The 16,650-nt window shown below is 36.9% G+C and overlaps 1 protein-coding gene across 2 annotated transcripts in view; it reads left to right on the top strand.

The window, feature by feature from the left end:
- Positions 1-431: 431 nt before the first annotated feature.
- vib (phosphatidylinositol transfer protein vib) overlaps positions 432-16,650 on the top strand; it is a 60,184-nt gene continuing 43,965 nt past the window's right edge. For both annotated transcript variants that reach the window (XM_089098116.1, XM_089098117.1), the window contains exon 1: positions 432-544. In XM_089098116.1, the coding sequence (XP_088954242.1) occupies positions 528-544 (17 nt within the window). In that variant the 5' untranslated portion in view covers positions 432-527. The remainder of the gene's footprint in view (positions 545-16,650) is intronic.

Raw genomic sequence — 16,650 nt, 5'->3', positions numbered from 1 at the left:
AATAGTAGAATCTTGCGCAATAAATTTTTCTTACCGCTAACGTTTGTCCACTAAGGCTGAAATCGGCTCCCGAAATCAGCTACGTGTTCCATCCCCTTAGGTTAAGGGAACATCGAGCGTCTTTCGCATTAAGTTGCCGCTGACCACTATATCGTGAACACACAGAATTGCTTAAAAGATCAGAAGCCAAAAATCTAAAAGGAAGATTTTAACTTATTTGACATCACTATCATCATTTTAGGATACCGTAAAAGAATAAGGTGTGGGCAATAGCATAGAAAGGTGTTTTAGAAACATCCCTATTCTGTAAAAAATAATCTGTTGGAAGATTTTTATCCTCATATTGATACGTATTTTTTCTTTGACGTTATCAACTTGCTCAATCCAATTCCTTCGGTGCTAGATTGCCTTCCCGTAAATCCGTCTAAACAGAAAACGTGGCCAAAGAGAAATTGCTTTTTTTTAAGAGCTTGCTTAGAAGAAGGAAACGTCTTTTGACGCTGATTTCTTTTCTAGAGAAAGCAGAAATGTTGCTAAAAGAGTTGTAGGTTATGGCTCCAGAACATTTTTTCATGATATCCTTTCTTTGTTCCTTATTTTTTTTTGTCAGAGAAATGAAGGCCTACCCAGCCTAGCATGTGGAGTTCAAAGTCAAATAGGCTAGGCCTACAAGCTATAGGCTAAATGATGCATGGATAATGTTGTCTCTGTTTATTAATATAATGGTGGGTAAATGTATGGCAGTTTATATTATTTACTTACAAATAAAGTGAAAATAATGCTTGATGCCTTTTTTATGCTCTTACAAATATAATAGCCTAATTGTTTCTATTGGAAATCATCAATGGAAAATTTTCAAATTGCAAAATTCTGGGTAAAATTCTACTTTAGCTACTTCTGGCTATCTTGGAAAGGAGTTTGGTTAGGAAAATGAAATTTTCAGGGATAGATCTACAGGCTAAAGTATGTCCCGGGAAGGTATTTTGAAGTACCTACCTCCACTCCTTCTCCCTCTACAGGGTCCTGACCTTTGATGACCTTTAAAAATCTGTGTGTTATAAAAGTGAAACCTTGTAAAATAGATCTTCTGCTTAAAATGAAGTCCAACAAAATTGTTTTCAGCTTCACAATTTTGCTCAATCCTCATTTAGGCTATAGAGTTTTCTACTAAAAGTGAATACACCATTCAATGCCTTTTTTTATACTGATTATGAATATAATATGTATTTCTATCGGAAATTAACTTCAGCCCCCCCCCCTATCTAGGCCAATTCAGGGTTAGGTTGGTTTAGGTATAGCCTATATAGGGGGGGGGGCTGAAATTCATTTCCAACAGAAATGCTTATTATATTCGTAATCAGCATAAAAAAGGCATTGAATGGTGTATTCACTTTATTTGAAACTCAATAATATGACTTGGTATATATTGACCCATACTCTAACCTGTATACCCATCCATGAAAGTTTCATTTACCTAACCTCACCCCTTTCCAAGATAGGTAAAAGTAACTAAAGTAGAATTTTACCAAATATAACTGCTCTAGGCTTTCAAGTTTATTAGAATGGCATTCTAAAAACTTGAAATGGTAGGAAAACAGGGTAAAATTCTACTTTAGTTACTTTGACCTATCTTGGAAAGGGGTGATGTTAGGAAAATGAAACTTTCAGGGATGGGTCTACAGGCTTAAATATGGGTCAATATATACCAAATCATATTATTGAGTTTCAACTAAAGTGAATACACCATTCAATGCCTTTTTTTATGCTGATTACGAATATAATAAGCATTTCTATCGGAAATGAATTTCAGCCCCCCCCCCCTATATAGGCTAAACCTAACCCAACCTAACCCTGAACTGGCATATATAGGGGGGGCTGAAATTCATTTCCGATAGAAATGCTGATTATATTCGTAATCAGCATAAAAAAAGGCATCGAATGGTGTATTTACTTTAGGCTTATTTGAAACTCAATAATATGATTTGGTAGCCTATATATTGACCAAAATATGTCCTGGGAAGGTATTTTTAATTAATTATCTCCTTCTCCCTCGAGAGGGTCCTGAAATTTGCTTACAGGACAGGTCTATACCTATTGAAATTTTGACAAAACAAAATTTTACCTTAATTTTCTGTTATAAGATTCTTTTTCTCTGGCTTTAGTTCTGAAAATGCAATTCCTGTTATTTGAGTAGTATTTTAAGCCATATCAATGTTAATTTTCAAAATTTAGGAAATGTATTTGCATATCCTTAAAACTCTATAAATGAGGATTGAGCAAAATTGTGAAGCTGAAAACAATTTTGTTGGACTTCATTTTAAGCAGAAGATCTATTTTACATGGTTTCACTTTTATAACACACAGATTTTTAAAGGTCATCAAAGGTCAGGACCCTGTAGAGGGAGAAGGAGTGGAGGTAGGTACTTCAAAATACCTTCCCAGGACATACTTTAGCCTGTAGATCTATCCCTGAAAATTTCATTTTCCTAACCAAACTCCTTTCCAAGACAGCCAGAAGTAGCTAAAGTAAAATTTTACCTTATATTTGAGTTGCCTAATAGGCTAAATGAGGCTTGAATTGTTATAGATAAGTATTTTTGGGGTCAATATCTACCAAATCATATTATTGAGTTAGGAATAAAGTGAATACACCATTCGATGCCTTTTTTTATGCTGATTACAAATATAATAAGCATTTCTATCAGAAATGAATTTCAGCCCCCCCTCCCTTTATAGGATATACCTAACCTAACCCTGAATTGGCATATATAGGTGGGGGCTGAAATTCATTTCCAATAGAAATGCTTAGGGCCTATTATATTTGTAATAAGCATAAAAAAAGGCATCAAATGGTGTATTCACTTCATTCCTAACTCAATAATATGATTTGGTGGATATTGACCATTTTTGGAATATGGTACTCTTGAACCACTTATTTATAAACTAGTTATAGACCTATGTTTTTAACCACTTTTCAATAACTTAACTAGTGTTGATAACATTTTTGTGTGGTTACAATTCAGGGTATATATTTGAACATTAAGGGGGTGGGGGCAGGTAAATTTGAATTTTCAATAGAAGCAATTATTATATCTATAAAGAGCATAAAAAGGCATCAAGCTGTATGTTCACTTTATTCCTAAGTCAATAATATAAACTGCCAAAAATTTCCCTAATGGTGAATCTATGTTATAGACCAGGGCTTCCCAACCTTTTTTTTACTCTAGAGCACATTCTAAAATATTGGTAGGGTGGCAGCACCACCTATTTTAAATCAACAAACTCTTTCCATAACTTTTCATTTTCCCATAATTTATTTTCTTATAGTCATAAAGTATTAACAAATAGTAAACAAAAATGTTTCAAAATAAGAAAATTATTTGGCATTTTTTTTCAAATTGTATACACACAGAGAAATTTATATACAAAACATAAAGAAAGTAAACAGTAGTCAGTGATGATAGTGATGAAGTATTGGCCCAGAGGCTAAACTTTTAATAATACAAAATCATTGCTTTTTTGGTGTGACCAAGTATTCTATTTATATATAAAGTTATATCAATGTGTTCAGAAAAGTCTTATCTATCATAAGAAATTGACTGGAAAATAAAATTTTTATCCATTGCCTGGATATAGGGTACCTCATTCGCCATAGTGTCCTGCCATCTATTAAACTAGACTTTATTCTAACTGGATAGTTATTCTAGCTATTCTAAATGGATAGGTAGTATTGTGGACAGCTCTTTTCTTCAACAGATGATTCATAGTACCATCATAATCATCCTTGTTTAAACAAACAATTAGCAACAAAAAATATCAACAATTAGCCTATACTTCATAGCCTACCAAATTGAGTAAATAAACCAATTTGAGTAAATAAGAGAAGTATTTTTCTTTGTTTTGTTGGATATAGTTGATTTTTTAGAAGAGATCTTCTTTCAGGTAGTAGCCTATCTTTGATAGGCCTAGCATATAGCCTGAACCTGTTTGATTTGTTCTCTAATTAAGTTGAAAAAAGGATTATAGGCCCAATTTATATGTTAAAGACATTTTCCTACATATTTTGTGTTATTTTATAAGTATATTAACCTACAGTGACCTTTATAATTGCCCTTATAAGAGTTTTATTTGACTTACATGGACTTTGAAGTAAGTTAATTTTTTGCTTCATCAGTCAGTGATGACAATGATGCTATACAATGTGGTTGAAAATTAAGTGTAATTGAATAAATTTAACAAATTCTGCAGGCAGAACTTTTAAACACTGTGAAAAGTGACCAGTCTGTTCAGAAAAAATCAGTGAAAAAAAGGATACATTAATACTGACCAAATAATGCCGCAAAAACAACTGACTCATAATACGGACGCAACACCTAGAGGGGGTTCAACAAGAATTCATATCAGCCCCAAAAAAGGATGTGATAAGTGTTTGGCGTGTGAGACGGATCTTGATGATGTCTCTTCTGCAATTATCTGCGATGGATGTGAGAAGTGGATATGTATTGACTGTATGGATATGCCTGAGCCCGAATATGTATTGATCACAAAAATATCTCAACGGGTCAAAGTTTGCATAAAATGTCCAATCTGTAAACACTCTGGTACAACTTCAAGCAGTTCTAGTCAGAACCCTAGCATCAAGAGTATTGTTGAAGCTACAATAAACAATATGAAGAGCAACATCATTGACAAAATCCCATCCCAGGCTGTGCAAGATATCGTTTAGTCCTCAGTAAGAAACCTTGAAACTACATTGAAAGCTGAAATTTCAAAGTCAATCAGTGATATTAAAGCACAGGTGTCCACTCTTGAACATCAGGTTGCCAATAAATGCTCAATCTCTGATGTGCATGCTGAGATTCAGACCCTTGTTCAACAAGAGACTGCTAGCATAAAATATGATTTTTCTCAATATCTTGACAGTGAGGTCCAGCACCTTTTTGCTGAAGAGTGGGATAGGCAGCACAGAGCTCTTAATATAGTTGCGTATGGTATCCCATCACAACCGGATGAACAGCTCTACATCCAGTCGTACCTCAGCCAGAAGTATAAACTACAGGACATATGTATTACAAATGTGAGAAGACTACCCACCCCTGCAAACCCACAGTCTGCAAGTGCGCGCCCACCTCCTATCCTCTTCTCTGTACCAAGTTTTGACATCAAAAGGACAATCATCAAATGTTCTCATGAACTCAGCAAAGACATTCAGTTTCGTGGTGATGCTTCAAAGGCAGAGCATAACAAATGTAAAGCTCTTGTAGATGAGCTAAAGAGGCGAAAAAACGCTGGAAAAACAGATCTCATCATCTTCAAAGGACAAATAGTGTCAAAAAATGTAGCTGTTCATCACAGTTGGAAAACTCCAAAGCCAGCCTCAAACCAGTCTGTGATGGAAATCTAACAGTTTGTCCCTCACATGTAAATAGCCCTGTTTTCTTGCAGTTATCTTCTTTGTTTCATAATACTTCAAGTGTTGATATAAGCATATCCTCTACAGAAAATGAACTTAGTCAATTATGTAGTGAACTTGTTTTGTCATGTGATAGCTCGAGTAATTCGGGTTTCGTAAGTGCTGTTTCTGAACTTACTTCCACGCCACCTGTGTCTATTGCAGTTGCAGCTCCTGGACCTCTGCTGCTAGACGGCATGTCACAAAAGTCTTGGAAAAATAACACCCTACGTGTCATCTCAAGCAATGTTGACTCTTACAAACAAGCTTCTGGAAACCCAAGTGCTCTTAAAAGAAGAGGCAGCAGATATTGCCGGTTTGGTGGAGATTCTGCCAAAGTATACTGCAGTTCCTTCTACTGAGAGTTCACTGCAGATATCTGGATTTCAGTGCTTCACTAATCTAGGACAGCCAAACTGCAGAAGAGGAGCTGGTGTCTATAGACCAAAGATCAGATTGGAAAAAGAAAAGCACTATTTGATTCCTCTTCAGTGCTCTCCAAATATAGGCTAGTAATCACTGCTAGTTAGATTGTATCTCAGCCCTCCCTCATGAGGTCAGGTATGGTAAACCAGCTCTCAGGCAATATTTTATTAGTATTCCACTGACTAAAGTATCCTTTTCAGCTGATTTACAATTTAGCCCTACAGTTGTTGAAATTATTGATTACTTTCACTTGGGCTGATTTCAGATTTTATTTACTTTCTTGCTGTAAAACAACAGAAGCACTGAATACTATCTATAAGCTCATTCTCATAAGGAATCCATGCTGGTCTGGTGACAGTATACTGTTCGACAAAAGCTGTGTCAGAGTTTTGGCATTCACAATGCATTCCAGGGTTTTTGCTACAGCGGAGATTAAGCTGATCAGCTGATAATTCTCTGCATTTGTCTTGTCACCTTTCTTGAATATTGGTTTATTGTGAGAGCTCTTTTATTCTGAAGGCACAGTCTTTGAGTTGAGGAAATATTTGATACAGTGGAGTTGAGATCTCATTAGCCAGTTCTTTTGGGAGCCTTGAGTGGATGTTATCCAGCCCTGCTGAGTTGTTAACATCTAGCACTTCAAGTTGCTTTGTGATGGACCCCAGAGAAACCTTGATAGGTGGCATAAGGTTTGGTACACCATATGCTGGACTGTTGGGGAGAGGACTGTCAGGCTCATTGGTAAACACTGATGCAAATTGCTTGTTGAGTAACTGAGCAATTTTTGGAGGTTAGTAACTTCCATGCCATCAGATTTCTTCAGCTTCTTTATTTAATGCCTACCATGATCTTTGCTAGATATGTAGTTCCAGAACCTTTTGGGGTTTCTCTTGTTATCATCTGCAAGCTTGGACTTGAAGTTTGAATAGAGTTGTTTAGTGAGATTTTGTAGTTTATTTCAAGCCTTTGCAAACTTCTCATAGTGATCATCTTTCCCCATTTTGCAGTACTTGTTCTAGTATCAGCTTTTTCGGTTTTGTTCTCTATATATCTGAGGGGTCATGTGTGGGAGGGTCTTGGGCTTTGGCACACGTTTGGTAGATGTGTCTTTCTGGAGCACTGTAAGCTCTTATTGGAAACTGATCCATTGTTGATCTACCTCCCCCTCAAGCAAAAAACCCCCATTCCATGCCACTCAACTCTCCTTTGATAGCTGCAGAGTCAGTGTAAGTCTTCTTGATATAATCATTTATTATCTTGTTGAAGGCTAAATTGACTATAATGACAAGGTGGTCACTTTTGCCTAAAGGGGGGTGGTATATAACTTATGCTTTGTAGCTGTTCTTTATTTCTAAGGAATACCAAATCAAGGAGGGTTGGTCTCTGGAAAAGTTGATGCCTGATTGGCTTTTCAACTATCTGAGGCAGGATCAGATCATGAAGGCACTCAGAGAAAGGGCTAGAGGAGCTTCTATCCAACTGGAAGGGGTCAAACAGTAAGCCTTCTCTCCAGTCAAGGGTGGAGAAGTTGATTGTCATCAGCTATCATTAAATTCCCTTTAAAGCTTGCAGTTGAGGTAAAAAACATACTTGTATTCACTCTTTCTGTTTTAAGCTGGTCTGGGACAGAGGGGCTCCTATATATGCAGCCTTCTCAAGCTACCACCATGTTGTTGTGATCAGTGAGATGAAACCATATAGCTTCCACATAATCTGAGTCACAGTATATACTAACTTGTTGGGCACTGTAGAATGCTTTGACAAGTGCCAATGAACCGTGTCTACATTTTGGTGACTGTAAATTTGAGATAACAAAATATACATGGAACTTAATATGGGATTCAGCCAACTCAGTTCTACTAGACTTTGGTCAGAAGAACCAGATCATAATTTTTGAGTAGACAACAGTTTTTCACAGCAACAGCAACCTTATAAGAAAATCGAAATATATTTTCTTGTGATTATTATCTCTTCTAATCAGCAGTTGTACCAAACCAATTCTGCTCAAGTCATCCTCAGGGCTATACTGTGGTGTTTATCCTCCCCATAGTATAGTGCAGACGGTTTGATATCATCTATTTTCCCTTCTTGTTTTTAGTTTCATTTTTGTGCTTTAAAGCTTTTTCCAATAGGCAATGATTAGAAGTCCTCCAAAAAAAAAAGTCCACCCAGATCCCAAATCGAATTCCAATGAAAGTGTCATAGTGAAAGATACACATCCTGGCTGGTCAAGCACCCATTCTCAAAGTTTTAATGATAGCTCCAATTCGGAGAATAGGACAATGATAAGTGTAGGGGCTAATGTAACCATAAACGATGATAATGGGTTTCAAGAGGTCCTCTCTAGAAGTCCTAAAAAAGGAAAAAAATCTCCCCAATTAAAAGCATTTCCCTCTCCCTGCCCAAGATCCTCCCTCCAAAAACTTAGGAATTTACCTTAAAATTACTCCCACTACCCCCTTTGAAATAAAAATGATCACTGCAAGAAGAGTTGCAATTTTTAAATTGCTAAAATCAATGTTCTCTCTTAACATTAACCATGATGGATCTCTGTTAATAGCTGTAGAAGATCAGAAATCAGCAGATACAATAATTAACCTTAAATCCCTTCTGAATACCCCAATTATTGCATCTAATTGGAACCCAAAACAATCACCAACAAAAATAGTAGTCTATAATGTTCCCCCAGAGATATCTACTCAGGAGTTAAAAGAAGGCCTCTCAGATAGGGCTGGAAACACAATCCCAGTTGAGGATGTTGCCCAACTTGGGAAACCTAACTCTAATGGCCTAAAAACTAGTAGATCTTTCTTATTCACACTAAAGGATAAAATTGATATCCCAGAAAAATTATTCCTGTTTGGGCAAATCAAACCACACAAGGAATACAAACCTAAGCCTATTCAGTGTCAGAAGTGTTTCAAACTGGGACACATGACAAACAAATGCAATGAAATTCTCCAAGAGTGTAGTAATTGTAAATCTTTCCATCCTAAAGAGCTGACAACTTGCAACAACACTCAGCCTACATGCATCAATTGCTAAGGCCCACATGAATCTACAAATAAATCATTATGCCCTGCATACAAGAGAAGAGCTCTAACGCTCCAAATATCAACAGAGAAGGCCATCCCATACCCCTTTGCTGCAATGGAAGCAAATGCTGCCCAACAATAACAAATAAATCCTATAATGAAACCAACCAAAACCCCCAAGTCAAATGCCCCCAATGCATCAAGCACCCCATATAAAACACCATCTTCTAAGCCCCCTAGCTCAAATCCCTATCAGAAGGAATCACCAAGCCAACAAGCCTCCTTTTCCGGTGAGATAAGGCCAGTCTGGCCCTCCCTCCCAAGAAGAAACAAACCAGAAACACTACCAGGAATCAATCCCTTAACCAACAAACAGGATGCACTACCAAAAATGCAATTCCTAAATATACGCTTATTCATTCTAAACTGTAATGCAGTTCAGGCCATGAACATACATCAACTACAGAAAACAAAAATCATTGCAGAATTGGCAAAAATCTACATCCCAAATGATATGCTCATTCAAGCAAAAAAAGATCTTGCTTTACTTTTAACAAAGCTGAACATTGATACACAGTCATATGAAGAATAAATCAACAACACAACATTTATCAATACTCCAATGGAATGTAAGATCACTCACAGAAAATAAGCTAAATGAACTAATATCATTTATGAATAATAATTAGTTTGCTCCCTAAATGAACCTGCTGAAACTTCATCTCATACCTCCAAATATATCAACACTAAAGCAAATTGGTCTATTTTCCAAAATAAGCTAAATGATGAAATTACAAGTTTCACCCAAAGTTCATGCATTTCTAACACAACAGTTGACACACATGCTGAAGCGTTGACATCTTTACTAATAAATACAGCTAATCATGCTATCCGGAGGACAACACCTAAGAAAACATTCCCTAAACAAATTCCTAAAGCATGGGGGACAAATGAGTGCCTAAATAAATAGAGGATAAAAAAGGCAGCTAGGACAGAATTCATAAAAAAACCAACACTTACTACATATTTAAAAAAAATACAAGCAGAATCTAATCTAAAAAGGACTATAATAGATGCTAAATATAAATACTGGAATAATTTTGCAAATAATCTCTCCAGAGAAACGCATGAGCCAATTATACATAAAGTCATAAGCCACATATGTGGGAAAAAGACTTCTCCCAACCCACTCCTGTATGAGCTTATACATAATAATACCCATTATGACAATGATAATGAAAAGTCTAACCTATTTGCAACTCTTTTTGTTAATAAGCTAACATCAAATAATCAAAGCAATCTGTCCACAATTCCTATGAACCCTAGTTACCAACCATGCCCAGGATCCGAGTACATAACTAATCCATTTTCAATCCAGGAATTGAATAATGCAATACATCATATTAGGTCCAAAACTAGCAGCAGCTATGACAACATACACCCTACATGGATAAAGAATCTCACACCTTCATACAAACATGAACTGCTAAATTGTTATAATCACGCTTGGGCATCTTCTAGTTTCCCCAATATATGGAAATGTTCGTCCCTCCTACCAATCCTAAAGAAAGATAAACCAAAAGATAACCCTGTGTATTATAGACCCTTAATGATGACACCTGTGATGGGGAAAATAATGGAGAAAATGATTTATCACAGACTCCTCTCGTTTGTTGAGAAAAATAACATGATCCCACACACTCAAACTGGATTCAGGAAATACCACTCCTCAACAGATGCTTTCATTTTGCTAACAAATGCAATAAATGAATCTTTCTAAAAAAATAATATCCTAGTGGCAGCTTTCCTAGATTTTGAAGGAGCATATGACAATGAACCACCAAATCCTTTTAAATAAACTTGCAAACCTTGGAGTACCTCCTAAGCTAGTATCCTTTATTAAATCCTTCATAGAAGTGCGAAGTTTCATTGTTTGTGTTGGTTCAGCCTCTTCACCCCAAAAGACAATATCCAAAGGCCTACCTCAGGGAGCAGTCCTCAGTTACCTCCTATTTGCCCTATATCTCTGGGACATGAACCTACCCCACACGAATCTACAATATGCTACTGATCTGGTGCTTTGGTCATCTGGCAACACCTTTCAGATAGCACAGTCAAATCTGCAAAAGTCACTTTTCCAGTTTGAAAAATTCTCTCAACATTCAGATTTACCCATTGCACCCACCAAGTCAAAAATAATCCAATTCCACCAGAAGCGAAACCATGTTAATACAAAACTAACTCTAAATAAAACAACTATTCCAGAAGATAATAATATTAATTACCTAAGTCTCATGCTTGACCAAAAACTTAATTTCCACCTCCACATTTCAAACACAATAAAAAAATGCTATAGAAAAGCAAATATACTAAAAAGACTTCTTTCCACACCCTGGGGTTGTAAGGAGAAAACTTTACTCCAGTTTTATGAATCACATATAAGACCCCATATTGACTATGGGCTCATTGTCTATGGTGCATGTGCAAAGACCCAGATGCATAAACTTGAAACAACATAAAATGATATAATGCATCTCATATTTGGTCTTAGGAAACCCACAAGCACCAAGTTTCTGCTTATGGAGAGTGGATTAACAACAATAAGGGAGAGATGTAGGTTTCTCTTGATAAAACATCTTACAAAAATTGAATCAAATAGCTCACACACGTTGCATAAATGGTTAAGAAACCCAGCAATGTACCGAGGTATTGCAGATGAGTATACCTATACTGAAAAGAAGTTCCCTGTACCAGCAAAGTCTATTGCACCTACTTTCCCCCAATCCCCTCCATGGAATTGGTCATTTCCCATAATAAATACTGAATTTTCAAAATGGAATAAAGATTTAACCCCCATTGCTTTTGTCCAGAAAAAATTTGCAGAACTTAATACAATTACCTATAAAAATCACTTCCAAATATTTATTGATGGGTCAAAAATGAATGAGAAGGTTGCAAGTGGTGTTTTCCTTCCTCACCTGAAAATTGCAATGGGTGAAAGATTATTTAATAATTTATCTATAATGTCTGCTGAGTTAAATGACATAATCATGGCATTAGAACACCTTAAGCAAAACCAACCTGTGATTGAAAATTCGAATAATATTATCATCTATTCCAATTCTTTATCAAGCCTTGAGTTGCTGGCCTCAGCTCCTCAATATAAGTTCAACATTGACACTTATCATTGTCACAGTATTATTGATAATCTTGCTTCAAGTGGCATAAAAACTTACTTTCAGTACATTCCTAGCCACTCTGGCATAAGTGGTAATCATCAGGTTGATGAAATAGCAAAAAATGCTATAAATATTGACCAGCCAAGTGGGAGACCAATCCCAATTAGAGATATTTACCGATGGAGGCTATCAGATATTAATTTTAATAAGATTAATCCTATCCTTTCCCCCTTTCCCAATAAGTATCTTTCTAAAATTTATGATAGAATTCGTTCTGGAACAAATGGACTAAATTTCCTTGCATTCTCATATAAGCTTTCTAATTCGAGTGGTTCAATTCCCCTGTCCCCTCTTTGCAGGCATTGTAATATGAATAATGAAACATTTGACCATTGCCTATTTGAATGTAATATGCAGACGTCTGCACAACATACCTTGCTTTCTAAACTGTTAAAATACTTTAAACACCACAAAATCCCACTATCAGCCAAGAGCCTAGCCAACTATACCTGCACACAGAGCATAGAAATCGACATCTATCATCTTATACTTGAACTCCTAGAGTCGAAAGATCTGCTGAAAGATATCTGAATATATATAATAAATATGAGGCAATCAAGACAGTAGCTCTGTAGCCCACAGAGTGAAGCAAAAGGAAAAGGGCTAAATAGTTATACTGAAAAGCCCGCCTGCTGTTAAATAGAAGAAGAAGAAGTTTTCAGGTCATTCAGTTTGTTAGTAAGCTGGTCAATGTTTGTAATAAGAGCAGAAAAAGTTGGACTTACTTTTTGTTGGTGTTTCTTACTTTGGTGGTTTGTCTGGTAGTTGGGCTTGTCCATGTGGTTGTCTAGTGAGGCAAGGGTTGTTGCAGCCATTGATGAATTTGCAGTCCAAAAACTTTCAGAGTTGGATAAATCAGCTCTAGAAACAGTTGATTATCTTTCAGTAGATATAACACTAATATTTACATTATGTACACTGTCAAATTTTTGGGGTTCTACATCTGGATTGGGGCCAGTCTAGTAGGCAGACTGGTTTTTTTCTCACAATTTTGAAGGTGTATATGCCAAGGTTTTGTTCACCTGCAGTGGTGTGTTCTTTCAGTTTTGGACAAGCTGCTTGTACTTTTCATGGTTTTGCTTTGAATGGTCATGGCAGAACTGGATATCTTCCTTTCTAGTAAATAATGCTTTAATAAGTTGCTCTTTGATTTTGAGGGAGGGCACAGTGAACAACAGTGGCAGAGGAGTGTTAGGTGCAATGGCTCTGTCACTATGCCCATTTAAACATTGCTCAAGGGACCACATGCAATTCCACACTTCTGGGTACCCGGCTGACTGGCTGTATTTCAAAAAGTAGGCTGTACAAAAAATGTGGTCCAATACCACTTTTTAGGGCTATAATGACAGAAAGGTTGAGGTGGCTAGGGCCTGTTGTGCAGATGAAGGACGACATATTGCTGAAGATTGTCCTTTTTGGCCAACCATCTAGGGCTAAACGGAAACCAGGTCATCCCTGTCTGCGGTGGAAGGATGTCATAAAGAAAGATTTAAAGGAAATCTCTTCTCCTTGTCTACAACTGTTTTAAGTGGTATTCCCCAGGGGACCATTCTTGGGCCAAGTCTCTTCAGCTTATATATAAATGATGCACCCAATCTTCTCTCAAACCTCCTCACTCTTTATCCTGATGATTCAAAACTTGTTGGTAAAGCAGCCACAACCTCTGACTGGCAATCTATTCAAAAAGACCTTAATATTCTTGGGACTTGGGCTCATACATGGCTCCTCTCATTCAGTAGTGATAAATGCAATGCAATCTACTTTGACAATCATAATACACATCAGCAATACCATCTCCAAGGTAATCCCCTTTTTGCAGTCTCTGAAGAAAGAGATCTTGGAGTCATTGTTGATTGTCAACTTAAGTTCAGCACCCATGCAAAACATGTATCACTGTCTGCCCACCAATATCTTGGAATGATCAAAAGAATTATCTCTAGCAGACACACAAGTGTGTTTATGAAGCTCTACAGGGCACTAGTTTGCCCGCGCCTAGAGGTTGGAATGTCCCTGACGTCACCCTATTTCGAGAAGGACAAAGAAATTCTAGAAAGAATTCAATGAAGAGCAACCAAAATGGTTGAAGGCCTCAAACAAATGCCATACAAAGAGCATTTACATCACTTGAAGCTTCCTACGCTTGCATATAGGAGGAAACGTGATGACATGATAATGACCCACAAAATTATTTCCAAAAATGTTCCCCCTCGTCTCCTTAACCCCCCCCCCCCTCAGTACATTCTTTGACTAGAGGTCATTCCAAAAAAAATCTTCAAGCAGCGCTCCTTAGTCCGAGAAAGAAGCCATTTTCTCAGCCAACGAGTAATAACCTCGTGGAATCTACTCTCTGAAAATACAGTGGCAGCTGATTCAACAGGTGCATTCAAGAAAAATCTAGACAAAGAATGGCTACAGCTAGAGTTTCTGTACAACTGGGAAGCTGCTGAGTCCTCAACCCAAAATTATCAAACAACCCAAAGAAGTCACAATGCAGCATTACAAGGATGAAAATCCCTAATTTCACTCCAAGCTGCAATTTAAGGTAATGGGAACTTCCTGGGAGGGTGTAAAAAAAGGAGGCTTTGAATAGATTGGGATAGAGGAAGAGCATGCATAGCTGTGTTAGCCTCAGGCGGCATGGTGCTGCAGTGAGTTGCTAGTAGTAGTAGTAGTAGTATTATGATAATTGCATCCAACCGCCCCCCCCCCCACCACCCTCTCCCAATTGGGCTAAGTTGCTTCAAAGTATACCATTACCAGAAATTTAGTTACTGTATAACCAATTTTAGCTACAGCATAAGTTGATGGATATTGTTTCCAGAATGGGTTATATCCAAGATGCAATTATTTACCCTATATACTTAGTTTTCACAGCTATTTTTGAATTTAGGTTGACATTCTAGAAGATTGCTTTTTGCTATCTTAAAAGGAGCTGAGCTAGGTGAACAAACTCAGTAATGGACCCAGAACCTAAACTATGCCCTGGGAAGATATTCTGAAGTATACACCACTGCCCCTTCCCTCTCTAAAAGCCACTGGCCTTTGATGGTCTGGGACAAATTCTGCATTATAACAGTTGGATTTTTAGAAATAATGTCACAGCTTGAAATAAGGATTGTTTTAAGTAAAGTGCATGTAATGTTCTGGTCTTTACAAGGCATTAAATAAAAGAACAAGTTTTTTTAACTGAAAGTAAGGGTGATATTAAAACTTAAAACAAACAGAAATTATTCTGTATGTGAAAGGGGCTGTCCCCTCCTCACCGCCTTGCTCTTTATTCTGAAGTTTTTTATTGTTTTAAACAATAAAGTTGTGAGACAGAGTCAAACTTTAGCATAAAGAGCAAGGTGGTGAGGAGGGGACAACCCCTTTCACATACGGAATAATTTCTGTTTGTTTTAAATTTTAATGTTGCTCCTTTCTTTCTGTTAAAAAAACTCATTTTTTTTATTTAGTTTCTGAACGTTTTTGAATTAATGTAGCTTTAATTTTGGCTCACTGTACATGAATAATTAAAACGAAATTTGCTAATTAATTTTACTTTTTGGCTAAATGGCTTTCCTAAAATTTTGCTCTGACGTAACTTGCGAATTAACTTACGTAATGAACTTCTATATCCGTATATTTTTATTACAGTATATTAGGGAGTTCACCCTCTAGTCAGTACCTCGTTCTTTATGCTAAAGTTCAAATTTTGTCCCAATTCTTTAAGAATGACCTGTTAATCACAAAGGCTTTGGATTAGAATAATTGCTCTGATGGAAGTACAAAAAAAAAACTTTAGCGTAAAGGGCGAGGTAATGACTAGGGGGCGAACCCAATCATATACGTAATAATTTCTGTTCGTTTTAAGTTTTGATGTTGCTCCTTACTTTCAGTTGAATTTTTTTTTTTTTATTTCTGATCTTTTTTTACATAACGCTGGGAAATCCGACCCCCCCTTCATAGCAATGTCCTTTCCCCCATGAAAACTTCTTCCATGGAAAAGATCCTCCCATGTTACCCCGACCCCTCCTCCCCAAACTACCAGAAAAAATCCCCCTGAAAACTTATGTATACTTCCAAATAACCAATACTATATGTAAACATTGGGCAAAGTTCATAACTTGCAGACCTTCCCCCAGTGACTGTGAGGGATTAAGTCATCCTCAAAGACATAGTTATTGTATTTTTTGACCATGCCAAACAAAATGGCTGTCTCAAAATTTTGATCGGGTGACTGTGGGAAAAAAATGAGCATGGGAGGGGGCCTAGTTGCCCTCCATTTTTTTTCACTTAAAAAGGGCACTAGAACTTTTAATTTACGTTAGAATGAGCCCTCCCGCGATATTCTAGGACTACTGGTTCAATACAATCACCCCTGGAAAAAAAAAATAAACATGCATCCATGATCTTTCTTCTGGCCAAAAATCCAAAATTCCACATTTTTGCAGAGGAGCTTGAAACTTCTATAGTAGGGTTCTCTGATATGCTGAATCTGATGGTGTGATTCTCATTA

Source organism: Artemia sp. Qi Xiang Cuo, chromosome 12, assembly GCF_049724085.1.
Source record: "Artemia sp. Qi Xiang Cuo chromosome 12, ASM4972408v1, whole genome shotgun sequence".
Lineage (NCBI taxonomy): Eukaryota > Metazoa > Arthropoda > Branchiopoda > Anostraca > Artemiidae > Artemia > Artemia sp. Qi Xiang Cuo.
This window is presented reverse-complemented; position numbering and strand designations above follow the sequence as displayed.